The sequence below is a fragment of the Hakea prostrata genome, chromosome 7 (assembly GCF_041222555.1).
Source record: "Hakea prostrata isolate BN-2017 chromosome 7, UWA_Hpros_2, whole genome shotgun sequence".
In the NCBI taxonomy this organism is placed as follows: Eukaryota; Viridiplantae; Streptophyta; class Magnoliopsida; order Proteales; family Proteaceae; genus Hakea; species Hakea prostrata.
Window position 1 is genome coordinate 1,560,978 of NC_142606.1, and position 27,939 is coordinate 1,588,916.

The following is a 27,939-nucleotide window of genomic DNA, read 5'->3' on the forward strand; positions in this document are numbered from 1 at the left end:
GCCCATCCCCCCCCCCCCCCTCCCCCCAAAACAAACCCATCATCCCCACGAAAAAGAAAAACATCAATCCACCCTGTAGGCCCAACCGTGGGACTTCAGAAATGCCTGCACTGCTTCCTTGATGGCCAGATTTGGAACCAGCTGATGTTGCTCAAGTGGCTCCCGTGTGAGTGGATCAAACTTGCCAACCTAATTCAAAACTGAATTTTAAAACCATAAAAGGAAAAAAAAACAGACACACCATATGAAGAAAATGCAGCTAGGAAACTGGGAATCACCTTCTGAAGATGATCAAGGATCACAGCCCTCTCATATGTTACTCCACTAGGAGTGATGACAGGATCACGGAAGACATCAAGAGTGATTTTACAACATAAGTAGTCCGGTACCTAAGGATTTAAGTTAGCCCCCCCAAAGAAACTGAATGCAAGGCAAAGAAAGAAAAAGGAGAGCTCAATATCCACACATCACCTCAGCTGGTGTGTCGGCCTCTGCAGCTTTTCTGAACACTTCCTCCAAGGACTTCAAGAGTTCCATATGTGTATTCATAGATTCACTTTCACCCATTACGTATTCCCCCTTTGAAGAATCAAGCTGATATTGCATATTCAGAGCATTTTCACAAGCCTCCCTGAATAGCATACCACATTAACTAAGTGGTAACATGAACTAAAACCAAAAAAAAAGATAAAGTACCTCAGCACAAGGTATCTCCAAAAAACTCACTGAAGAAACATACTTCAAGCTTTGCAGCTTCCATGTTCGTTCTGTAGATTTATATTCCCACTCCAAATATTTTGCCCTGGCAAGCTCCTGCCAGATTTCCTCTACCATGTAGCTCTTTGGGTGTCCACCCCTTCCAAGATCCAAGGCCTATATGAAAAAGTTGATATACTTAGTTTCTCACTTGCTAATGCAAATAACAAAATCTACATCTTAAGTCTTAATATGCTTTTAGATGAACATGTTCATTGCCTCATTGGTTTGAAACCACACAGAGTATAATGTTCAAAGCTCTTTGTGGAACATCCTGCTTGCTTACTGTTTGTGTGTGCATAATCCCTAGTCTCCTCATAACATCTATGAACTCTTAAGGCTCTAAACATGTTAAGAATCCAATGTCCCAAGAAGCTAATCTAAGCTTCTACAGTTCACCACCGGCATAAGTCATTTGATTGCCTTTGCCTAGTTATCACTTCAACCTGATATTGGTGTGGTGTGTCATGTATGGGATGACCCCAGCCATCATAACAAGAAAAAGAACAAAAAATAAAAAACCATTAGAATCCCTGCAAAACTATGATTGGCTGAATAAATAAAGTGCTGATTATGACCGGGCACACCACTAAAAGAAAATAAGCATATTCTAGTAAACGCTAAACAATATACAAAAGGGTAACTAATGCAATAGAAGACACTTATATAGCTGAAAAAATGTGCATACTTAAACCAAGCAAGATGTCAGGATGGCAAATCAGAGCAGAACTAAACAAAGAGCTACTTAAGCCAAATCAGAGAGGTGAGGCTAAAGTAAACACGTAGTTTCAGAGAAGTGTCAATAAAAGGAGCATGTGGTACAAAAAGGTATAAAAATGCCAACTAGGCTACAACAGATCAGGTCAAGCAATATGAAATGTTTAGCCTAAACAGAAAACAAATACGATATGAATTGAAGGACACCCGCAAGAGAAGTCCCAAGTGCCAAAAGAAAGTATAGGGTTGCTGCTCAAAACCCTGCAGCCCTGCAGGAAAATTGAGCCAATGGAGGGCATTTTGGGTATCCTAGTCCAACCCAATTTGGTCTTGTTACAACCAAAGTCTTACTGAGACTCCAGTCCTAATTGTATTTTGTTATTTGAATCAGTCAATTTTTTAAAAATTTATGAAAGAGTCATAGTCTAGTTTGCAGAGGTCAATTTGGAATCTTATCTAAATTAGGAATCCTCCTTGGATTGGAAGTTCTTCTAATTGCAGTTGTATTTAGTTTGGAGTTCTCTTAAAACAGAATTCCTAGTTTGTTACCCTTTTTAAGTAAGAGTCCTTAGTAGAGTAGGAGTCCTAAATAATGTTGAAATCCTTGTCTGTTTTGCTCTCCAATTTGAGTCCCAGTAGGAATCCTTCAGTGTAAGTCCATAATTATAGCCCAATACATGCAATCACATCAGTTTTGATGATTAATACAATATTCTCTGGAGGAGATATCCATTGGACTGGGGGCTGCCAAGGGAGGAAGCCTGCAGCAGCCTAGAGTTGGCCTCTTGTTCATTTGAACACTCTTCTTCAAGCTTTAAATCAAATAAGCAAAGCATCCCCACCCTTCCCCCTACCATCTCTTTCCTCCCATTGCACTTAGCCTAAGACCCTCTCCCATCCCTGGGGCAACCCTTCTTTCTCCCCCAAACCCTAACTACCATATCTTCTAATCCCCTCCTTGGCCTAATCACCCCCCACGCTCTCCTTAACATTCAACCCCCAATCCCCAACACCCCTATTTCCCAAAATCTATGCTCTTTCCCCTCCCCGAGCCCAACCTGCTGCACTGTCCACTTGCCCCCCCCCCTTTTTTTCCTCGCAGCACTACATCATCTTCCCAAAACCCTAGTCCCTTATTCCCCTAATCCCTTCCATCGATCCCTCTACTTTCTAGTATCACAACCCTATTCCTTTCCTTAGTACTTGATCTAACTCTAGCCCTAATTCTCCCCCAGAAAACCGTAGAACTAGAAACCCTAAATTTTCCCTAAACCTTAGGCCTGAAATTTGACGCCTAAGTTGAAAGATAACTAGGTTCAAATTTAGTTTTCTTCATTCATAGGCCTACCAGCCCTAGCCACACCTATCCAATCCTTCCCCACAAGTCCCAAAGACCCTAACCAGCCTCTACATCCCCAACCACAGGGTTTTGAGAAACACTAATATGACTGCTGATTTCATATAATTGATCCTGGTCATTGGCCGTCAATCTGGGGTTACATTAAGATATGTAACAACTTCTAGCATGCCAAGCCAGAGTGTATCCGATAACTGCAAAATAGCAGGCAGTATACATATATAACAGAGACCAAAGCTTAAAGGACCAACTAGTACTGGATGAACAGAACACCAAACAGGAATGGCTTCTGAATGAGTTTTTGGTAAGTCCTCATGGTGCTTCTGTAGTGGAGATGGGAAGTCAAAGAAGATGAAAAGTAGCATTTTCTGCAATAAAGGAGGCGCCATGACAAGGATTGGTGGTGGGACTGGATTCTCATCCATAAGAACCTTCTGTTAACTACCCATGCGAACCTTCCTTCAATGTCAGCAGCTGAAGGGTTGGAGATCGGGTTGAAGGATCACATTGCCGCAAAGCTTTTTCCTCACAGGTATCAGATTGTTTTGCTCGGATCCCTAACATGGGTTGTTTTAATCTTTCACTTATTTGTTGGTTGTAATCAAATTCAATTTGGGGAAGAGTAACCTGGTTTGCTGTCATTTTTCATTTTTTTCTGAAATCAATCAATGTGGGTTGTTTTCCTTCTTAATTTGGACAAATGTGTAGAGTTATAGAATTTTGCTTATTCAATCGGGTTTTAAGTCGCTCTTTTGATTGAGACCTGAGTGAGTTTGCCAGAATGGTTGGAGGGAGGGTATCTTGAATGCTTAGCATTGTGTCTTATGCGTTGAAACTCGTTAAACCAACAATTTTTCTAACAAAATAGTGAACTTGGGGGCAGTATTTACTGAAATCCAGAAAGGACAGGATGTTCTGTTTCTTCGAGTTTGCAACTGTAATTTTAGATTTGTCAACTTCACATTTTCATATGATCAAGCTAGATCAAATCTAGCTCCTATTGATTCTGATGTAATCCTTCACAACGAAAATGGGTTGCCATCCACAACAACCTACCCCATTAGAATTGAATATTTGGATCACAACCTGCAAAGTAGGTTGTGTTAATGCTGGATAAGGTCTCTGGACTGGTGAGAATAAAGGAAGGCGAAAAGTCAGAGAAGAGATGTTGGAGGGAGTACAAGGAATAGGTGTATCTCATGAGAGGTGTGGGCAGGAGGTTAGGGGAGTAATATGAAAATCTAGGTTAGGGAATAGATGACTGAGAGTGAGACTTGGTAGATGGGATTGGGAGGTCAATAGTGTAGAGCAGGAAGGCCATAGAAGTGAGCTCAAAGGAGGGAGGCAGGGAAGGCTTCTAAAGCTTGGATTCACTCGGTGAGATGTTACGGAAGTCCAAATTAGAGATCACGTAAAACCTAATGTGGTATGCAGATTGAAGTCGAGCAAGTGGCAAATAATGTAGTTGACTGACAAATTCAGGTGCACAAATAGAACTCAAGGTGTGCAAAGAGCATGGAACTAGAACTCACTGTTTACCTGTAAGACCAAGATGAGATCACATGCAAATTAGGGGAAGTACACCATCTCAGTGGAAACGAGATCTTGGTTCAAGATTCAGTTCAACTGAGTTCCCAACCCAAACCCACCTTTATTATGCCTTTAGTTTCTATCAACAGAAAAGATGTAACATTAGCCAGTTTAATTTCCTTATTTTTTAGGACTCCGCATATCTACTCTTAGAATTTGGATTAGAGTTTTCTAGAGTTAGTTTTGAAGTGTTCTTGTTTGAGTCAAAGTCTTAGTCAAGAGTAACTGAATTAGTTTTGGATAAGCCAATCATAGTATTAAATTTCATGAAATTTTAAAATTTCGCTGTTACGGAAAGTACCGAAACAAAATGCCTGTCGAAATGGGTTTGTACAAAGTCTCTGCTAAGTCTCCCCGAAATTCACCAAACGGTTGGACACTAAATATTTCAGAGCTCCTACAGAATATGGAGGAGGTAGGGCCGAAGAATGTGGTTCAGATCGTGACAGACAACAGTTCTAATTTCAAAAAAGCCAGTGAGATGATGCAATCTGTGGAATACAGTGTATTTTAGACACCCTTTACAGCCCACTACCTCTTGTTGAAGGATATTGGGAAGATCTGGATTGTGGAGAGCACAACGGAGAGAGCTAGACAATTCACAAACTTTAGACATAATCATGGCTATGCTCTTCCTATGATGAGGTAAACACGTTGTGGTGACATAGTACGACCAAGTGTCACAAGGTTTGCCACAAACCATATCATCACCTTAAAAAGTATCGAGGGCAAGAGAACATGGTTGAGATCCATGTTTGCATCTCAAACTTGGTTTGTTTGGACAAGATCCAAGACCCCAGAACCCGAGCAGGCACACAACACAGGATACAGTATCATCAGATGACTTCTGGAAACAGGGGTGGGGATGGTGTTAAGGACGATGGACCCTATTTTAAAGGTCCCACAGATGGGGACTCCTCTATGAAGGGGCCCATTATGCCCCCATATGTACACAGCCATTAAGTCCATGAAAGAGGACGTACAAAATGCATATCCAAGAGGCAGCAAGAACTTTCAGCAGATCATTGATGAACAATGGATTGCACATCTACGCATGCACTGCATAAGATTGGTGAGTAAATACACAATTTGTTGGTAATTCATTCATTCTTATGTTAATGAAAATCTCATATCTAATTGTGTGTTTTTAAATTGTGCAGCCTACTATCTTGACCCCAAATACTAGTACAGAAACCCTCTGGGGATAAACAGGGAGCTGCTAAAGGAGGTAATGGTCATGGTTGCAAAGTTGAAGCCGGACTCGACGCTCCACTCCCTATGTAACAATGAGGTGAGACAATAGCAAATTAGGACTCACGACTTGCATTCGAATTTTGATAAAAAATTAGCTAACCACTAGTACAAATGATTGTAGATCAAGGTTTTCAAGCACGGATTCAGGCCCTTTGGTTCAGAGGTTACCGTGAGGGGACGGGATCGCACAGATCCAAGTAAGGTCAATAACTCGTATAGAATTATTACATTTTGCATATTGTTAGATTAACTATCAAGCAATAACTTAATATTTCTGTCATAATGTAGCTGAGTGGTGGGTTCTCTATGGCGGGAGTGCAGAGAACATCAGAAGAATGGCGATCAAGGACCTCTCGCATACTTGTTTCACCTCTAGATATGAAAGGTATTAGAGCAACCTTTCCCTTGATCCACTCAAAGAGGCGACATAGATTGGGATCTTAGCGCCTAAAGAACCTTTTATTCGCCACTATAACCTGAGATTGAAGATGCAGCATATATGGAGCTAGGTGGAGGGTGACAAGAAGCAGGAGACTATCAATCTCGCGAATATCTTCCAGGTGGACTCAAATGATAAGGACCCCTTTGTCGACTAAGTGTGGGACTGGGGTAAGCAAATATTGACCAATATTGAGGGAGGCTTGACCCAAATATTGCTTAGCAAGTGGACACTGATGTGTTCATGGCTAACAAGGGTTAGGTGCATACACAAGAGGCAGCTGGTATTCTAGACAAGGATTAAAAAATGGCCCCACCCCGACGATGATGTTTTGCTTTCAACATACGCATAGGATCTAGATGAGACCAAGGCTGCTCCTAGTCAATCTCAAGACAGGGATGATGGTGGTAGTGATGACAAGGATGATGGTGATGATGGACGGGCGGTGATGATGACGAAGACGATGAAAACGATGATGATGATGATGGTGGTGGTGGTGGTCATGGTGGTGGAGAACTCCTAGAGCGCACGGCAGTTTCACTACCAAAACACCGTCGGGCCCCATCAGATTCATCAGGGAGTCACCGTTCACCCATCCACCCAGGATGAGCACCATGGTCGCATATCTCTTAATAAAGCCAAAGGCTCCACATCTAGGGGTACTTACTGATAACTCTATGAAATAGAGTTAAGATTGGTAACTTTATACTTGAGATGGCTTGATTTAAGAGCATTTTGTCTTTGTTTTAGTGATAGTATTCATTAGATGTAGTCTTATTTAGTCTTAACATGTTGAATCTTGTTTAGCTCATTATTGTCACCTTTACATGAATTTCTCTTCAGATTTGTGGATGAATTTGACTGTTTCTCTTTCTCTTGAAAAATGTAGGTAAAGAGCCATAATAGGAGAAGAAGCTTTCCTCTAACTTTTGCTGTGAAGTTGCTGCAGCAAAACGGAGCAGAATATTCTTAGATCCAATACAGGTGGAAATGACCAGAAGGAGCTAACTTAAGAGGACATGATTCTTGTAAATATATGATTGTTCTCAGCCCTTGATCTCAGGAGGAATGTTCTAATCCTATGGCCAGAATCTAACCTAATGATTGAAAGAATTTTTGGAAGAAAGAGAAGGGGGGCAAAGAAGAGGAATGAGAGACATTCGGCCAAGGGGAGAAAGGAGTACTCGGCTAAGGCAAGGAGAGAAGAGAGAACGAATGCTGGAGCTCTTGTGGAAGCAAGGAGCTGCTGGAGTTGCTGATTTGCTGGAGAAGAAGGTTGGAGCTCGTGTGGAAGCATTGAAGCTTTAGTTTCTTCTTGTTTTTATAACTATATCTTCTTACTTTCTAGTCTCATGACAACTATACTTTGTTTTATGTATTTGAATTCTGTTATGAGCTAAATCTTTGCTGTGTTGGGATGATAGTAGTACCTAAACCTGAATTTTGAGATGTAACTAATCATGTGTTCTTTAGTTTTATTGCAATCCACTTTACTGTTAATGAATTCAGCATGTTATATTGACTAATTTCAGTTCTTGAATGAATGTTATGATTTCATTAATTGGGAAATTAATGGAGTCTAGGTGTTTGTTGAATTGTGTGAGTTAGCATAATCTTTAATTAGGTTGTGTTAATTAGTAGGTTGGGTAGGAATACCCAATTACCTCACATTACCATTGATTGGATTGGGTTTAAATTGCATTCTTAATTCAATTCTTAATAGGAATATGTAGATGTTGATTTAGGATGCTAGCTTATGTGTATTGGAAAATATCATATTGCCATTCATTCCAAGTTCTTGATTTATCTTGGGGTTGTAGTATTACTTTAGAACTTGCATTATAAAATTCAGGGGAGGGGAAACTTGATTCCCAACACTCTTTTCACTCATTAAGTTCCCTCAATTGCTTAATCTTCATTTTAGTTCCTTAGTTTTATTACCTGTCATATGGTTATTTAGTTAGTCAATCACCAATCAACCTTGTTAATCTCATTTAAATCAATTTTACTTTTACATTGAAAGTTAAGGATATAATTCTCCGTGGGATTGATACTTTACTTATCATTTATTACTTGATTGCGATACGTACACTTGCGTAATATCTTGAGATACAAGCAACACTTACACCAAAGGACCTTGTGGCCAGTTTCGCCCAACAGGCCAAACGGACACTAACGTGGCTAGCTTGGCAAACTCGATAAGATCAATGAGCATAGATGGCAAGTGAGATATCTGGCAAATCTCGGCGAGATATCTCGCTTTTTCAAAGAAGCAAGACGAGATGGAAATCGAGAGAAGAGAGTTGGGATATCTCACTCGAAATCTCGTCATATCTCGTTGGAACTGCCAATTTTTGCCCTTTTTTTGCCTGGATTTTCACTTGCAACTACTCTTAGCACAATTACAACATCGAAGGAAGATCATTCATTCTCTACTTGTCTTATAAACTTATGATTTAATGACTTATACAGAACTTTTAATGGTTGTATAATTTTATTATTCTATTCTTAAAAATTGAGATTGTGATACTCATATGGATGGAATGTTGATGACATTTAGGTTATTTGATGCATTTGATACACTTGCTTTGCATTTATATGCCTTAAAGGTTCTATATTACATGATGTATTTGCATTCCCTAATACTACAACATTTCAGTTTCACACTATGGGTAGACTTAGAAATCACACTTAAGTTGTTTTATAACAAATCCAAGGCCACCAATGTGTTCAAAAGGCCTTAAATAAGCTAAATACCAAGTTTCATTCCAATTGGGACCCTAAAGCCCACTGAGATGTGCCACCGAGTTGATGCCAAAAAATTGCATATCTCAACCGAGCTCTCACCGAGATAGTCGAGATCTCGTTTTTTCAAGGTAGCAAGATCTCGCTCGAGAGCAAGATCTTCTACCATGAAGAAGAGTGTGGGGTCTGCACCACATGGGGCTCATAGGCCTACAGATATGGATATGGGGGAGTTTATGGAGGGGCATATGTTGACTCATCTGCCGGTTCGAGTGCACATGGTGGCTCATCTGCTGATTTGAGTGGTAAGTTTGCATATGGATATAGGGATAGATCAGGTGGATCATTTGTGGAGTCCATCTTTGGATATCCATCACGGCCACTAGTAGTAATAGTACCAACACCAATTGCATACCCAGTTGCGGTATATGGAGAGATTCGTCATTCGTCAGGGAGTCATTTCCCTTACTACACTTGCCCAAAAAATGGGTTGGCTATTTTATGCAAATGATGCCACCTACATAAGGGCAAGAACTGACTTCTTTAATAACTATAAGCATTCCATGTAGTGGGCTGGGTATGTCCACTACTCGCAGAGCTACCTAGGCCAAGGGATGGAGCCAGCCCGCTATAGTAGCTATAGGTTAAGAGTAGGTCTGATGTGTATTTTAATTTGTAATTCAATCATATATTGTTACATTATACACTTATGTTATTTTAACAAAGTATTATTGATTACTGAATTCTACATTACAATTGTACTAGGACATTGAAGTTTAGTTATCTTTTTTGTTGCATTTTAATGAATATCTTAGTGTTCTCTTGCATAATATCCATATTTACATTTGTTAAAGTTCATGTGTCAGACTTCCAGTTTCACCCACATACAATCCGGCATGTGTCGATCAAGAACACCCCTTTAGGTTATGTTTTAGGCAAAATAACATTTCCACTTGTCTCAAATTAGGCTGGACACTGAAAACCAAGCCATAAAAACCCTAAAACCTACTGAAACTCAGGGTTGAAATTAAAAAAGAATATATATATATATATATATATATATATAGAGAGAGAGAGAGAGAGAGAGAGAATTTCACTGAAATTTTGGCAAAATTGAGAACTATGAAGCCAATTAGAGTTTGGTTAGTTTCCAACTTAGAGTCCTTTCCTATTTCTGTGTTTGCCGCTATAAATAAAGCCTTCCGGCCATAAATATTTTTAGCTGAATTGAAGGAAATTAAATCTAAGCTTGAAGGCAAGTCAAGTCGTGGATATGGGTTCTCGGGAAGGCCACGGCCGTTGTGTGAGATCTCATTTTTTAAATTTCAGCAAGTTTTCCTCAATCGCAACAGCAATTCAACCATAACAGCCGCCTTTAACCCTCTCCAAGTGAGTGAACAGCATCCCCAACACCATCCTAGCCTTCCCTTTTCTTCCCTCATCCACCGCACAATCCTTTGTTTTTTTTCTTGTATTTTCGGACTTTACCCTCCAAGTTTCAAGGTCAGATCCACACAATTAGATCTGTCCCAAACTTTAAGAATCCCATCACCCTAAATGTGACCCTATTCTGACCATCCGATTTCAAGATATAATTTTTATTTTTTTGAATTGCCGAACTTACAAAAGACCATAAAAAACCTTTATATGTTTTAATTTAGCAATCCAAACCCTACTGAACTTGGAGAATCATGTCCCCATATTATTACCTACATGCCTTCCAAGTTTCAATCCAAAAACAACGACACCTTAGACCCCAATTTCCCATCTCAGGGAATCTATGCCATCTAGATTATTGGTGAGCCCCAATTTTCTCTAATTCAATCCCAAAACCCTAACCCTCCTAGACCCAATTCCAGACTTCCCTTTCCATCCTAGGGTAAGTCTGGGTATCTCTAGCACATATCATATTTCTTTGTTACAACCCTAATATCATCCATCCAATTTATCCCCAACCCATTTAGATTATGTTAATTGAACATTTCATATATCTATTTGCATTTATAATGGATGAATTAACCAAAGACATTCAAGACGAGATTCCTTGGTGTGTGTTTTTTGCTGATGATATTGTGTTGATAGATGAGACTCAAGTAGGGATTAATACCAAGTTAGAATCATGAAGAACAGCTTTGGAATCGATAGGCTTTTAAACTAAGTAAAACGAAGACAGAATATCTAGTTTGTAACTTTAGTCATGATCGGGCAGACAATGAGTTGGTAAAACTTGACAATGAGGAGATTCCTCAGAGTGATTGTTTTAGGTACATTGGTTCGATCATAAATAAAAGAGGTGATATTGAGGATGATGTTTCCCAAAGAAGCAAAATAGGGTGGATGAAGTGGAGAGGTATGTCTGGGATCTTGTGTGATCGACGTACTCCATTAAAAAGCTTAAAGGAAAATTCTATAGGACCGTCGTTCGACCAGGTATGATGTACGATGAAGAGTATTGGGCTGTTAAAAGAATCATATACAAAAGCTTAGTGTAGCAAAAATGAAGATGCTAAGATGGATGAGTGGCAAAACTAGGAAGGATAGGATAAGTAATGATCATATTAGAATTGGACTGGGAGTTGCTCTCATAAGTGATAAGCTATGAGAAAGCCATTCGAGGTGGCACAACCACGTTCAAAGGAGGCCTATAAATGCCCTTAAACGGAGAAGTGATATGAACCAAATTGAAGGAACTAAAAGAGCTAGGGGCAGACCTAAGATAACCTTAAGAGAAGTGGTGAAAAAGGGTATGCATAGCTTAGGCCTTGTATCTAGCATGGCCTCAGATAGAACTGATTGGAGGGCAAGAATCCATGTAGCCAACCCCATTTAGTTGGAACAAGGCTTATTGTTGTTGTTGTTGCTGCTGCTGTTGTAACTGAACTTTTCCCATATCTTTTTCCAAAACCCTAACCATCTCAAATTTAATCCCTAGACCCATCCAATTTAGGTTGGTGGGAAATTTCCAATTCCCATGTTTGATTCTTTATTTGCTGGTCCACGAAGGAGAGGATCCTGGAGTAACCCTAATTTTAGGGAAATATTTGCACACCCCAAAATCCTAAAATCTAGGTTACATTAGTATCTTTTACTCTAGAGAAACCAGTGTGGAGGATGAGCTCGACTGGAATTGGGCTTCAGCCTTCTGCTATGGGTGGCAACGTCATAGACAAAGGAAGTAAATGGCTGTGGCAACTTTGAAACAGGTAGGAGTTTTTGTTTTCTTTTTTATGCTCTGCACTTTTCTTTTTCATGGATATCTGGTTCTGACTGGGACAAGGTCAATTAATTCACAGGGAGGAATGGAAGAAAGTGGTAACGTGATTTTCCATGAAATACAAGAGGGTTCCTGGAGGGATTTGGGAAACCGTAGGACTCTTGAGTTTCTTCCCTCTACTGTGTGGAAATAAAAGAGAAAGTGGATGATGATACTGCAGGTTGCAGTAGCACTCCCCAGTGAGGTGAAGAGTGACATACTAACAAAAGGAAGTTTTCGTCTTTATTTATTTTTTTCCAAATGGCAGAGAAGGTAATGTGGAACTTATGGATGGGGTTCAGAGAGGTCATGTCTTGAAGGTTTCAGTCAATCAACAAGTTGTTGTGCATTTGGAAACTCAGGATTTGGACAATAGTTCTGTGTGCAAACCTGTGAAGAAAGATCAGGGGGCTTGGCAATTCTGATCATTGACACTTTCCAAACAACCAAAAGCATTGACCAGGGTTTAACTTTGTGCAGCACGAAAATGTCACAAATTTTATTGAAAAAAAAATGCATATGTTCAACCACCACCATGAGATACATGCTTTGCTCGTGAAAGGGAAAAGGAAAACAATGGACTTTGCTCGTTACATAACTATATAAATGAGTGAGCACCATGATAACTTGTAAGAATTAAAAAACAAATATCAAGGAAGAAAATAGACAGGGAAGGGTGATTACTTTCTCAAGTTCCCTCACTCCTCCAGTATATTCTTTCCTTTGTAGTAATGCTAGTCCCAACATATAGTGTGCCTGCCATTAATTGAAGCACATCCAACTCAGTCAGGCAGATGGATTATATACATATTATTCAGAAGATATATAGTGAGTCCAGTACTAACAGACCATGGCACACCAAATGAACACAAAAGGCAAAACACCCAACAGAAACAGTATTCTTTGGCCCCCAAAACAGAAACAGTATTCATACAGTCCTTTGGCTGTCATCCACCAGAAAACAGCAAAACCTTCTGATAATTTGAGATACTAAAGGCAGAAAAAGAGTAATAGATATGACTAAATGTTGAAAGTTCCCCGTAAGTGATACATGACTTTAAAAAGAAGCGTGTAGTAATGCTAGTCCCAACATATAGTTGGAGACAAATTGATTTGCACGTGTATACAGAAACGTGTACTGTAGAGCAAGAAGACTACAACAATCCTAATTTCTACTAGGAATAAAGAATCCTGATCCCGATAGAAGCAATTAATGTTATGGAGGCTTGTGGAAATCTTTAGAGCCTAAAAAGAACCTCTATATGATCTTTATCAACCTTTAAAAAGAAAAAGAGGAAAAAAAAATACTTACAATAGACTACCTAGAGAGCTTATTTGGCATATCCTAGAGAGGAGTAGGAGCTCATAACGATGTGGACATAATTAAGGACACGCATGAAGACATGGTGATGAGTATCAAACCTGCAGAGGGACAACATAGTGACTTCCCAATTACAAGGTCACCAAGGCTCAGCTCTAAGCCCTTATTTGTTTGCATTTCTCAGAAATGAGTTCACCTAAGATGAGATTTACAGGTGTCTGCTATATACTGATAGTATTGTTTTGATGGATGAAACAGTGGAAGGGATTGATACAAAGCTGGAATTATCAAAATCATGTTTGGAATCAAGAGGTTTCAAGTTAAGCAAAACAAAGACAAAATATATGAGAAACAACTGAGTCAAATCAAGAAAGGCAATGATACAGTGAAACTTAAGGAGTAAGGGCTTGTCACCCCCTACCATGGGCTTGCCAAGCTAACCCGCCTAACCACGGATCCCCTGCTGGACCAACAGATGACTACCATAACCATGCAACAATTAATATCACTCACAGATAATGAAATGTAATTCACAATTACTCACTCGATAACATTTAGAGTTAATTTACCTAATCGACGAGTTTAAAGTAAAGTTAAAAGAAGTTATTACAATTATTCGGAGTGTAGTCATCAATGCCTAAAGTATAAAGAGTTTAAGAACAAGTTATCCAAAACTATCCTGTACCACCAACAACACTAAGATATATGGATCCCATACGAACAAGAGTAATAGCAAAACAAAGCGTCGTGTAACAGCTCAAAAGGCTCGGCAGCCACCACATCACCAAACTCATCAGGTGGGGGAGCCTCAGGCACAGCCACCATGTCGAGACCTGCACCATCATCTAAAAGAGAGATTTCCCACGGTGAGTTGCACCAAACCCATAAGGGGAACACAAACACATCCAAGAATGATTTATGAATCCTAGATGCCACAAATATGCATATCGGGATGCTGGTCTCTAACTACTATATCACGCTTTAATCCTCGAACCAATCCACTTTAGGTAGATCCACACTCTCATCATCTCAGAGATCGGGTGTTCTAGGGTAAGATCACCAATCTGAACCACGAACGAGGCTGTCAAGTATTTTAGCCCACTCTATCTCGCATCATCCTCAACCTCACCTCGAAAAATAAAATGCATGACTGATGGCCTAGGACTGTGCGAGCCTCAGAAATTACCTAAGCATGCATAGATTATTTACTTGAAGTACCACACATGGTTAAGCGATACCATTCCTCAAGTCCCCTCTATTAATGGTCTAGTATCCCCGACCATTCTAGGAGTAATTGATCCTCAAGTCCCCTCAATTGTTGGTATGGCATGAATGTTATACCAGTGTTACTCTGTCCCTTTATGGTTTCTCACCGCTCATGGGTGCCCACAAGTAAGTGAAGTAACTGTAACTCAACCACATACTACAGGTTATTCAACCTCAATACACCCCATTGGTAGGGTGGTAGCACTGTTGGGTACATCCTAACATGCAGCTAGATGGTGCACATGAGAATGTTATAATGCATAAGCATGTAGAGGCAGTGGTTGTTGCCAACACCCCCTATTCAATATATAAAGAATAATACCCCATTCTAGCACAATTCAAATATCAGTTCTAGCATAGCAGTTAAACAAAGTCAAATAAACAAGGAACATACGAATGCAAGACTAACAGTAATTCACATCCAACCTCAGCATGACCCTGATGCATGCATGTCCTACTTACAGCAGCACATCGTTCAAATCTTACAATTCAATTCACAATTCAGCAATAGTTCATTGAAATATAAATTCAATCCTGAATACTATCATCCAATTCCCCACACTTTGACTTAATGAATTGCTTTGCTAGAAATGAAGTACCACTTTCGGTGATAGCCTCTAATTCCACTACAAACCCCCTTACTTATAACACGCCTGAGTTAGTTAGCATCCAAGACCTATTTCCTCCAGCTACAACACAGTTTCCAACAGTAGCACCAGCAAGTCGATGCCCTGGGCATGCCAGTCGATGCTGCATTGATCGCCTAGGTTGCTATCAGCAACCAACTCCAAATTTTGGGGCTTCTCCTCTCCAATTCCCAATAGGTTTTCACCGGTAGAATCCTGTCAATTCATTGGTTTTTCTAGGGTATTTGATCCACGCACTGATATCAATTTACTTGAATGATTAATCAATCCAATTTGCTTACACAAGTAATTGTAACGTCGACTAGGGGCTTGGTATGTCATGTCGTAAATACAGCATTCGGAATTCTTTAGACTCCAAAGAATACAGGGAATAACCCTATTGCATTTAATTCTAAAAGCCGTAACCAATTCTAACAAAACTTATACATGGCCGTAAAGGGGAGTGAGATTCAACTTCCAGCATAAAAAATAAAAAATCAGATCTGAAATTCCAGCAACTCTTTAACCCCAAATGATTGAAGACGCTCCTTAGCCTTATACTGACTCCCTCTCTCTCTCTCAGAGGATTTCTGTTAGGGGCTTTGGGGTAATTTCCTTACAAATTACCTGCACTTTACCCATCGACAGACTTTGTGAGGCAGTTGATGGGGTATCAACATCCTTATTGACTAGCTCCTTGCAGTCAGCCAACTAGACTGTTCTCAGCCCCAGATTTGTTCATGTCCCCTTAATCATTAATCCTATTGTTCTCGTCCCTTTTTCCTTGTGTTAGGCTCCCATGAGCAATCCTTGGAGGAGTCCAGGGTTCAATACTAGTTATGTGTTGCCCCTTTTTACCCTTGACCATATATAATTCTCAAAACTTACACTTACTCTTACCTAGTTGTGACTCTTGTGACCAACCTCCAGTTGCAGGTCCTAAAAGCTCACTATCCACCCTCCCATGCCATCCAAGTGAGAGATCTTCCTTCTCTCTTCTTCTTACGAAGCAACCTCTAAGGAACTATCTTTCTCTATTTCCATGGGTTAGGTTTCTTTTATCGAGTTGCCCACCTGTGTAGCCCATAACATGCTGGCACATGCTCTTCCGAGTTCCAGTCCGGCAATGCAACATTGAGTTAGAGACTCAGGGGATATTACAAGGCTACCACAAAGTAAATGCTTGAGATACCTCTAATCAACCTTTAACAAAGAGGGTGACACAAAGATGATGTTCCCCACCGACTTAAAAGTATTAAGGGCAATGTGGAAACATGCATATATATATATATATATATATATATATATATATATATATATATATATATATATATATATATATATATATATATATATATATATATATATATATATATATATATATATATATATATATATATATGTTGGATTCTATTAGGAGTTAAATTAGAGTTTGTATAGGAGTTAAAGACAGATGAACATTTAATTACTTTCAAAAGTGGACAGCATAGAAGCCAAATAGATTTCTTCCTAACTAGAAGGACTGATAGATTGTTGTGCAAGGATTGCAAGGTGATACTGGGGGAAAGCTTAACTGCACAACATAGACTTGTGGTCTTGGATATGTGCTTAGTCCCAAGAACACATAAAAGGTCCAAGGTAAACTATCTTAGAATAAGATGGTGGAATTTGAAAGGAGAGTACTCTAAATCCTTCGTTAATGAAGTAGTCAAACAAGGAAAATGGGATTTTAAAGGGGATACCAATGCAATGTGGAATGAGACGGCTATGTGTGTTAAGAAGGTGCCTAAAGATGTTCTAGGTGAATCAAAAGAAAAGATCCATTCTTATAGAGAGACATGGTGGAGGGATAGTGAGGTTCAAGCTGCCATTAGGAATAAAAAAGCTAGCTTTAAGACATGGCAAAGAACTAAGGATGTTGAGGATCTTCAAAGGTATAGGTTGGATAGAAATGAAGCTAAGAAAATTGCGGGAAAAGCAAGGGAAAGGAAGTATGAAGGATTATACAATAAGTTGGGCACAAAGGAAGGGGGAAAATCTATTTATAAGATAGCTAAGATGAGGGATAGGAAGAGTAGAGATCTTGACCATGTTAGATGTATTAAAAATGGAGATGGTAGAATATTAGTTTGTGAGGAGGATATTAAGAAAAGATCGGAAACCTATTTCTTTTACTAAATGAGCATTCTTCAAGCACTTATGTTTCAGACGATTACACTTTTCACCAAGGCACCAATGTCCGAACTTAAATACGTAGAGTTTCGATGTCGAAGAAAAAGAAGCTTTAAGGAGGATGAAACTCAGCAAGACACAAGGTCCTGATGAAATCCCAATTGAAGTATGGAAGAGCTTAGGAACCCATGAACTAGTTTGGTTGACTAAGTTGTTTAATAAGATTATGAGCACAGGGAAAATGCCAGATGATTGGAGGAGAAGTGTTGTGGTTCCAATTTACAAAAATAAAGGAGATATTCAAAGTTGTAATAACTATAGGGGCATTAAATTGATGAGCCATACGATGAAATTATGGGAGAGAATAATTGAAACCCGTTTGAGACACTTAACTACAGCTACGGAGAACCAATTTGGGTTTATGCCGGGAAGATCTACAACGGAGGCTATTTACTTAATTAGGAGACTTATGGAAAGGTATAGAGAATTTAGGAAAGATCTTCATATGGTATTTATTGACCTAGAAAAAGCTTATAATAGAGTCCCTAGAGCGTTAATTTGGCAAGTACTAGAGAAAAGAAGTGTTGCAAATAAATATATAGATATGTTAAGGATATGTATGATGGTTCGGTGACTAGTGTTAGAACAGTGGGGGGACAAAGTAATGAATTCCCGATAACAGTTGGGCTACATCAAGGGTCAACTTTAAGCTCATATCTATTTGCACTGGTAATGGATGAATTAACCAAAGACATTCAAGATGAGGTCCCCTGGTGTATGCTTTTTGCGGATGATATTGTGTTGATTGATGAGACCCAAGTGGGGATTAATACCAAATTAGAATCATGGAGATTAGCTATGGAATCAAAAGGCTTTAAACTTAGTAGATCGAAGACAGAATATTTAGTTTGTAACTTTAGTCATGATCGGGCAGATGATGAGGGGGTGATACTTGACGATAAAGAGATTCCTCAGAATGATTGTTTTAGGTACCTAGGTTCAATCATAAGTAAAAGAGGTGATTTAGAAGATGAGGTTTCCCAAAGAATTAAAATAGGGTGGATGAAGTGGAGAGGTGCGTCTGGGGTCTTATGTGATTGGCGTATTCCATTAAAGCTTAAAGGAAAATTTTATAGGACCGTTGTTTGACCAGCTACGATGTACGGTGCAGAGTGTTGGGCTGTTAAAAAGAATCATATAGATAAACTCAGTGTAGCAGAAATAAGGATGCTAAGATGGATGAGTGGCAAAACTAGGATGGATAAGATAAGAAACGATCATATTAGAGTTGGTCTGGGAGTTGCTCCCATAAGTGATAAGCTTAAAGAAAGTCGTTTGAGGTGGTACGGCCACGTTCAACGGAGACCTATAAATGCTCCTGTACGGAGAAGTGATATAATCCATATTGAAGGAACTAGAAGAACTAGGGGTAGACCTAAGATAACCTTAGGAGAAGTGGTGAGAAAGGATATATATATAGCTTAGGCCTTGTATCTAGCATGGCCTCGAACAGAATTGATTGGAGGGCAAGAATCCATGTAGCCGACCCCATTTAGTTGGGACAAGGCTTATTGTTGTTGTTGTATAGGAGTTAAATTAGAGTTTGTATTCATGTAAAATTCCATTCCTTGTAATAGTCTACTTTCCACTTAATTATAAATAGAGGGCTTGAGATCATTGATCAATAAGCCATTCTACTACAATCGTTTCTTTCAACATGGCATCAGAGCCTAAGTTCGATTAGGATCTTCTTCTATTTTTTTTCTTTCTTCAAACCCATAAACCCACAGCAAATTATCTTTTTTTCTCCAAAACCCTTCGCAGTTTTTTCTTGTTCTTCTACAACCTAATTCTGCAACCATAGCAGAAATCAATTCTTCAAACCATAATTCTGCAACCATCGTTTGGTAGAATATTTTTTTTCCCTTTTCAAACCCATCGCACCGCTGCACTATCGTTTCAGTTCCACCTCGAAGACCAGAGAAGAAAAAAAATAAAAAGGAAAGAAGAAGAGAAGAAGAACCACGGTTCCTGCTGCTTCTCGCAACAAGAATTCCTGCTGCTGCTGCTTCTTGCGATAAGAATCGCAGATTAGAATCGGTTACCGCTGCTTCTTCTGCAACTCTGCTGCCGCTGCTCGCTATTGTCGCTTCTCTCTATCGCCGGAGCTTCTGCAACTTCCGCTGAAAGAGACTCCTGAAGAGTGTGAAGACTACTGCTGTATTTATGTTTTCTGTTTCGATCTGCCCAACCAAAAGAAAAAGAAAAACAGAAAACATAAATATGATGTTTGAGGGTTAGGTTTGTAAATTTACAAACTTTCAGGGACCTGTTTGTGATTTTCCATATCATCAGAATCAGAATCAAAATGAGAATCAGCATCGCATCAGCATCAGAAAAGAAAAAAATGGTATTCTTTTTAAGTATTTTTTGAATTCTATCATTTGTTTGGGTGGTTTGGCTATTGTATTCTGCAACATTTCAGTTACTTTGAAAGGGTGAAGACCGAAGAACTGCAGACAATTCTTTCAACATGGCAACCACTGATGGTACTACTTCTCCCACTGGCCCTGAACATTACCCCACTCTTCATCCTCTCTCGGTAAAATTTGATGGGACAAATTATTTGATTTGGTCCCGATCTGCTTACTTGACTATTACTGGAAAAGAACTTGTTGGATGCATTACAGGCACTACTATCAAACCTAATACCACAGGCGTTTCACAAGAAAAATGGATCTCGAATGACTCTTATTATGTCATTTCTCTTGAATTCCATGATTCCAAATATTGCCCGTGGATATCTATTACTTGATACTGCTACCCAAATTTGGAAGGCAACTACTGAAACATATGGACAATTGGGGAATGATACACAGGTTTATGAGTTACGAAAGAAGCTTCATGAGACTACCCAAAAGGAACTAATTGTGGCCCACTATTATGCTGAGTTGCGATCTCTTTGGCAAGAGTTGGATCATTATAGGGATTATCACCCCACTAATCCAGATGATGGGGCGACTTATAAGAAGCAAATTGATAAGATTCGAGTATATGACTTCTTGGCAGGTTTGAACGTGGAGTACGATCAGATCAGAGTGCAAGTCTTAAGTCGTTCTCCCTTTCCTACACTAGAACAGTCTTATGCTCTTGTTCAGTGTGAGGAAAGTCGTCGATTAGCCATGCTTCATACTCCTATTATGGAGAAATCAACTTTACAGTCTGTTCACACTAAATTTGATCCGGATAAGGAGATTGTCAAGTGTGAGCACTGTCACAAACCATATCATACCAAGGAAAATTGTTGGAAACTGCAAGGGAAGCCTGCTGATTTTGAGCAAAAACAAGCACAAAGAAAGGGAAAACCAAAGGCTAATCTTTCTGAGACAGTTTCCACCACACCCTCTGCAGACATTGGTTTTTCACAGGAGGAGTTCGCTACTCTGCGACGTATTCTGCAATCTTCTACTGCCGGTACAGCCTCGACCACTGCTTCCTCTACTACCCATACCAACTCCTACCTTGCTACTTCAAGTAAAACTTTTACAGGCTTTCAAGCTTCTTCAGTTTCTACTCCTTGGATCATTGATACAGGATCTACAGATCATATGACAGGTTTATCCACCTATTTTTTACAATATTCTCCAACTTCTAGAAAGGATAAAGTTTGAATTGCTGATGGCTCCTATTCTTCCATTGCTGGAAAAGGGACCATTCAGCATTCTGCATCACTTTCTTTGTCTAAAGTTTTACATGTTCCCTCTTTCTCTACTAACTTGCTCTTTATCAGTAGTCTCACACATAACTTGAATTGTAAAATGACTTTTTCCCATCTTACTATGTCTTCCAGGATCTGGTCAAGGGGAAGGAGATTGGACGTGGTAAACTAAACAATGGACTTTATTTGCTCGAGCCAATTGGAGAATCTACGTCTGCTTTGACTACATCTTCTAATCCAGTCCATTCGGTAATATCAGATCTTCATCATTGGCACCGTAAGCTAGGTCACCCCCCTCTAGGAACTCTTAAGAAAATATTTCCGGATTTGGTTTCTTCTTGTAAAGAGGATAATTTTTTTTGTGAAGCCTGCCCAAAATGGGGTTGCCGAAAGGAAGAATCGGCATCTATTAGAGATAGCTCGTTCCATTATGATTGCTATGAATGTACCTGACCAATACTAGAGTGATGCTATACTAACTGCTTCTTATCTTATGAATAAGATGCTCAGTAGAATACTTGGTTCTAAATGTCCTAATGAGATTCTTCAGGGAGCCTCTTCTTTTGTTATTCCCCCAAAGGTTTTTGGATGCGTGTGTTATGCCAGAATCACAGCCCACCAGAGTAAGCTGGCTCCCCGCGGCCTACGCTGCATATTTTTTCTGTATTCTGCTATTCAAAAAGGGTACAAATGTTATCATCCTCCTTCCAGGAAAACCATTGTATCCATGGATGAAATTTTTCATGAATTTTGCCTTTACTATACACCTCTCCAAGGGGAGAGTCCTAGAGGAGAGGTGTTCTTTCTGACTCTAGATCTTCCTATCACACACCAACACAACTTAAGAGTCCCATAAGAGTTTCCTGACCAGGGAGAAACTTCGGCCAGTATAACTGAGGACTCTAATCCTCCACCTTCGATTTCTGAACCATGTGAAGAACCTAGCTAGGGGGAGACCACTCCTATACGACACACTGTTTAGGTCTTTCAAAACCAGATTGACCAGAATAAGGAGGTACAGACTTATCAGAGGAAGAAATACAATCGGCTAAAGGAGGTGGAGAAAGGTAATACGTTACCACTTCAGTCTCCTGCTCCATAATCAGATTCTACTATTCCCCTTAAGGTATCTTCTTCTGATCTTCTTATTGTTGTTAGAAAAGGGGTCAGATCTTGTACTCAACATCCCATAGCTAAACATGTTTCTTACAACTCTTTGTCTGACTTCTACCATTCTTTTATATCCTCTCTGTCATCTGTATCTGTTCCTAAAAGTTGGCAGGAAGCCTATGCTGATAAGAGATGGAAGGCAGCTATGGTAGAAGAAATGTAGGTAATGAAAAAAAATGACACTTGGGAGCTGGTTACACTTCCTCCAGGAAAAAAACCAGTGGGCTGCAAATGGGTATTTGTGGTTAAACAAAATATGGATGGATCAGTCAACAAGTTGAAAGCTAGACTAGTTGCAAAGGGATTTACCCAGACCTATGGGATTGATTATCAGGAGACCTTTGCCCCTGTTGCAAAACTAAACACTGTGAGAGTTTTGTTGTCTATAGCTGTGAACAAAGACTATAACTTGCACCAACTAGACGTAAAGAATGCCTTCTTACATGGGGAGTTAGCAGAAGAGGTCTATACGGAAATCCCACATGGTTTCTCCGATGACAATACAGCAGGGAAAGTTTGTCGGTTGAAGAGGTTAATTTATAGGTTAAAACAGTCTCCTAGATGCTGGTTTGGACGCCTCCTGAAGGCAATGACTTCTATTGGGTACAAGCAAAGCAATGCTGACCATACACTATTTATCAAGAAGTCAGGTACTAACATCACACTTCTCATTGTCTATATAGACGATATTGTCATCACAGGGAATGATGGTGAAGAAATTCAAAAGTTGAAGACTTTCTTGGCATAGAGTTTGAAATTAAAGATTTAGGGAAGTTACAGTATTTTTTAGGGATTGAGGTGGATCGATCAAATAAAGGTATATTCCTATCCCAAAGAAAGTATGTCCTAGATCTATTATCAGAAATGGGAATGTTGGGGTGTAAAGCAGTTGATACCCCTATTGAAGTTGGAGCTAAATTTAACAAAAAAGAGCGAGAACCAGTGGACAAAGGAAGATACCAAAGGCTGGTAGGTAAGCTTATTTACTTGTCCCACACCAGGCCAGACATCGCTTATGCTGTAGGTATAGTGAGCCAATTCATGCATGATCCATATTTAGCTCATATGAAGGCTGTTAACAGAATACTATAGTATTTTAAGGGAACTCCTGGAAAAGGAATACTTTTGTCACCCACTGATAATCTAAAAGTAGAAGCATATACTGATGCAGACTTGGCTGGATCTCCAGACAGGAAGTCAATTTCAGGTTATTGTACCTTTGTTGGAGGTAATCTAGTTACTTGGATAAGTAAGAAACAGAATGTGGTAGCTTTATCTAGTACCGAAGCTGAATATAGAGCTATGGTTCGTGGAGTTTGTGAGCTACTATGGTTGAAACGCTTGCTGCAAGACATTGGAGTCCAAGTTCCAAACCCTATGATGTTATATTGTGACAACAAGGCTGCTATTAGTATTGCTAATAATCCGGTGCAACGTGATCGAACTAAGCACATTGAAATTGACAGGTTTTTTGTCAAAGGAATGTTGGAACAAGGGCTTATCTGCATGCCTTTTGTAAGATCTGGAGACCAAGTAGCAGATGTTTTCACTAAGGGTTTGAAAGAAAGAGATTTCTTCCCTAATGTAGGTAAGTTGGGCATGACTAATATCTATGCCTCAACTTGAGGGGGAGTGTTGGATTCTATTAGGAGTTAAATTTGAGTTTTTATTCATGTAAAATTCTATTCCTTGTCATAGTCTACTTTCCACTTAATTATAAATAGAGGGCTTGAGATCATTAATCAATGAGTCATTCTACTACAATCGTTTCTTTCAACAATATATATAGCCCAAAAGTGAGGCTGAAAGTGGATGCATGAAAATTAGCAGTTAACTTCAGAGTTTAAGTTAGATTAGGATACCTAATAGGTAGATAGAGTTAACTTTTGAGTTATTTACTTAAATGAGTCTGTTTAGAATGTCTAGAAGTCCTAAAGTTAATTCAAATCTATTTTAAATTCAATATCTGATTTAGCGTCCTAGTTGATATTGGAAACTATGTCAGCCAATGTGGTTATAAATGTAATAGCTCAATTGAGAAATGAATTGATAATTAAATTTTTGAGTTTTTATTGCTACTAGCTGAGTACAGTGTATAGCATGGACATGTGACCATCTTCTCAATACTCTTCCTCTTTTTCTCTCTATTCAAATTTCATCTCCATCCTATAGTTGAAAATTTGTGCAAGATCAAGGTCTTCTTCAAGCATTCCATTGTTCTTTAAATCAGCATTCAGTTGAATAATTCTCAATTCTCCTAGCATTCTAAACTCCCCGACCCTAAATTCCTTTTTTTCTTTCTATTTCATACTACCCACAAAAAGCAAGATTCAAATTCAGATCTACATCAATTGATGCAGCCCCAATCTAATGAGGGCCACTTCTTCCAAGATCTTTTAAGAGAACCACAACTCATATGGGGTAGGTAGATTTGGTTTTAGGGGGGAAAAGGTTAAGTTAGGGCTTTGTGGTTCAAGATCATATGTTCTTCAATGATATTCAGGGTAACAAGGATACCTAGCCCATCCTATAGGAGAAACTGGGTAGATTCCTTGTGACGGGAAATTAGGGTCTATAAGTGTCAGAATGGGTTGAAACGCAACAATATAGGGATAGGATCCCCCAAGTTTGGTTGGGCTTTGATAGTTAAATTGAGAGATAACAAGGTAATTGTTTGAGAGGTTGGAGGAAGTACGAAACTCAACAAAAAAATATGTCTAGTCGCCGGGCGTCAAATGGGATCAAACTGGACAGAAGTAACAACTAGATTGGCATAAATCTGGCATTGAATTTTGAGTCTTGGGAACTTTGAACATTCAAGAAAATCCAAGAAAAATGGGGGGGAAAAGGGTAATATGAGGACCAGAATCAAGTGTCTGGCCTGCCAGACACCTAGATGGAGCCTAATGATGCTAGAATTCACCTGAAGATGGAGATCAAACACTGTCCTGCACAGCCACCGTAAGAATCTACGCTTGGTTTCACTTAAAACCTTCCTAGAGTTTGGATTTTCAAACTAATTGACAAAACCAGAATTCCTAATGCTTGGATCTTCAAAATAATTAACAGAATCCTAATATAATTTAGATTCCAAGCTGGACTCTACTTGAAATTAAACTAACTCAAAATATAAACTAATTAACTTAAAGTATGATACTTAGAACTGAAATAAGAACATAAAAGGACTCTTCTGCCCCTAAAACTTAAGTTAGGCAGAATTTACATTAAATAAAGCAATTAATTTAAACTATTTTCACACTTAGCTTAGGCACCAAAACTTTTGAGCTCATAGAATAGGCCCATGACCACTCAAATGTAATAAAAAAAGGCCCACCACCCATATCCATCAACCGCATGTTGATTTCAAAGGATAACAGGCAAACTTGATGCCAGATCAGAATCACCAACCTAACAATTCGAATGGTCCAAAACTTTAAGAATCATCCCCATATATCATTACCCGAATTCCTTCCAAGTTTCATTCCCATCCAACCACCCCTTTACATTCTTGTGTAACATAAGAAACTACCCGAAAACCCTAAACCTAGACTTTTGAATTAAGACTTAACCCTATTTGACCTAGGGTACATCAAGGAATTTTTATAGGACAGTAAAAAGAACAGTCATTTTATATGGAACCGAATGTCTGGCAGTGAAAAGAAAAATATAGATGAGTGTATAAGACACAAGGCTGGGCAAAAGACCAGGAGATATAAGAGTATGGAATGACTGTACTAGAGATAAACTGGGAGTTGCACCCATCTAGGAAGCTCCATGAGGGCCACTTAAAAGTGGCATGAGCATGTCAAATTGAGACCTAAGAATGCACCAAGGAAGAGCAGGAAAATTCAGTTTGATTATTGGAGAAGTTACAAGAGAACAATATATACGTAGTGGGGCTCAATTATGAACCACAAATGCAGTTGTTTGGACAAGGAGGACCTTGTAGCCGACCCTGGTAGGAGGATGCTCCACGGATGTTGCTTTGACTTCAATTACTTCTTATCTGCTGCTTCCCTTGTTCTTTTACTCTCTCATCCCCATATGGTTGTATCTCCTAGTACTACTAGAAAAAGAAAAAGTAAGTCCCAAAACCAAAGTACAAGAAGGTACTGTTGTTAATGTTTTTGTGTCCAATCTCCTAGCTCTATGCCACTGGTGGCTACCTTATTTGGAAATCCTTTTGTAAGTTTTCAGAGATGCAACCGTACACAACACCAATAGACTGGCAAAGCTTTAGCATTTGTTGAATTTGAATCATGCTGGAAACTATAATATGGGACCAGGGAGGGTCAGATGACACACAAAATGTACTAAATACCTAAGTTGCGATAATCAAACTGAAAAAGAAAACAAAACTAATAAATAAAATAGGGTCTACCAGGTGATATTGCGAAACGGACAGAATTACGAGACAAGCTGAAAAAGAACAACCTTAACAGAATTGGAATCAAGCTCAATGGCCTTCTCACAATCCCATTCCATTCTCTTCCAGTCGCTATCGAAAACCATCGGATTTGGGTCGGCAAGCACGCAAAGTGACAAAGTCAGCCGTAAGACAGATAAAATGTGAATAACAACGTCAATAATTAAAGATTGGGTCCAGCTTACACACTTTCGCTTCCGATGACAAAGCGCTCGATTCGTCCAATATACCGGAACATCTGGGCAGAGAGTGATGGCCTAAAAAGAGAGAAATAACAAAAAAAACCAAGGAAATGAAAACGGAATAGTTGATGAAAATTGAGAAAAGTATAATGAAAAATATAACTTAGACTCTCATCAAACAGAAGATATCTGCATTTGAGAGTAAATTCGTGATGGAGTTCAGTAAAATAGAATAGAATAAATTAATTCGTGGTACTTTTTAAATTGAGTTGAACGACGATTGAGTTCAGTAAAATATAGAAGGCGACGAATTAGGGTGAAAAGAGGGAGCGATAGGGGCAACTTGATCGAAAGGTACCTCAGTATAAGCATCGATAGCGGCTGCGAAACGCTCCTTCTTGAAGTAAAGATTGCCGTTCTGCTTTAGCTGCTCTGCCTGTTTGGCCGCCGAGGCGGCCGATGCGGCTGCGACCACGGTGGGAGACATTTGCCTACCTCGCGTACCCTTCTTTTTCTCTCTCGTCTTTCTTTTTACGATCGTATGTTCGTATCTCGGCAAAAGGTTTCTTATTTTCCTAATCTATTTCCAAGACCTTCCGGGAGGTGAATAGCATTTTAAGTAACCGGACATAAAATAAATCAGGAAATAATAGGGAGAGAAGACGACGCCGACGACAATTTACAAACCAACCACCGACCCCTGCAAGGCATCCTTCCCCGTCTAGAGCAGTGGCAATCGAGAGAAGCGATATCAACTGTCAAGTGTGGGCCGAAATTCCCATCCAACCCATACTTTGACACATCACACATGCACCTTCTTTTCCATTAGCTCCTCTCTCAGTTTTCACGTATTCAATAATCTTTTCTTTTTTTCGTTTGGGTAATGACAATACCCTTCATTTTTATTATTTTTATTTCTTTTTCAAACAATACCCTTTTCCTAGAGT

The 27,939-nt window shown here is 39.3% G+C and overlaps 1 protein-coding gene across 2 annotated transcripts; it reads right to left on the reverse strand.

Annotated features, from left to right (window-relative positions):
* Positions 1–20: 20 nt before the first annotated feature.
* On the reverse strand, positions 21–27,807 carry CHIP (carboxyl terminus of HSC70-interacting protein). Of its 2 annotated transcripts, none has more exons than XM_089160879.1 (8): positions 27,351–27,807; positions 27,000–27,067; positions 26,819–26,882; positions 12,796–12,867; positions 697–873; positions 472–594; positions 279–389; positions 21–189 (listed from the first exon to the last, which is right to left on the reverse strand). In XM_089160879.1, the coding sequence occupies exons 1-8, from the start codon at positions 27,477–27,479 to the stop codon at positions 64–66; spliced, it is 870 nt and encodes a 289-aa protein (XP_089017005.1). In that variant the 5' UTR covers positions 27,480–27,807; the 3' UTR covers positions 21–63. The 2 variants fall into 2 exon arrangements, with proteins under 2 accessions (XP_089017005.1, XP_089017006.1); XM_089160880.1 differs by having other exon boundaries at positions 472–631; positions 740–873; positions 27,351–27,804.
* Positions 27,808–27,939: the final 132 nt, after the last annotated feature.

What these genes read in the sequence shown, in the direction of transcription:
- CHIP (XM_089160879.1), bottom strand. Translation starts at nt 27,479, where the DNA reads ATGTCTCCCACCGTGGTCGCAGCCGCATCGGCCGCCTCGGCGGCCAAA. An exon ending in TTGATTCCAATTCTGTTAAG is followed by an intron (nt 12,868 to 26,818) that starts GTTGTTCTTTTT and finishes AATTAATGGCAG; the next exon opens with GCACACTATATGTTGGGACT. An exon ending in AGGCCGACACACCAGCTGAG is followed by an intron (nt 390 to 471) that starts GTGATGTGTGGA and finishes TTAAATCCTTAG; the next exon opens with GTACCGGACTACTTATGTTG.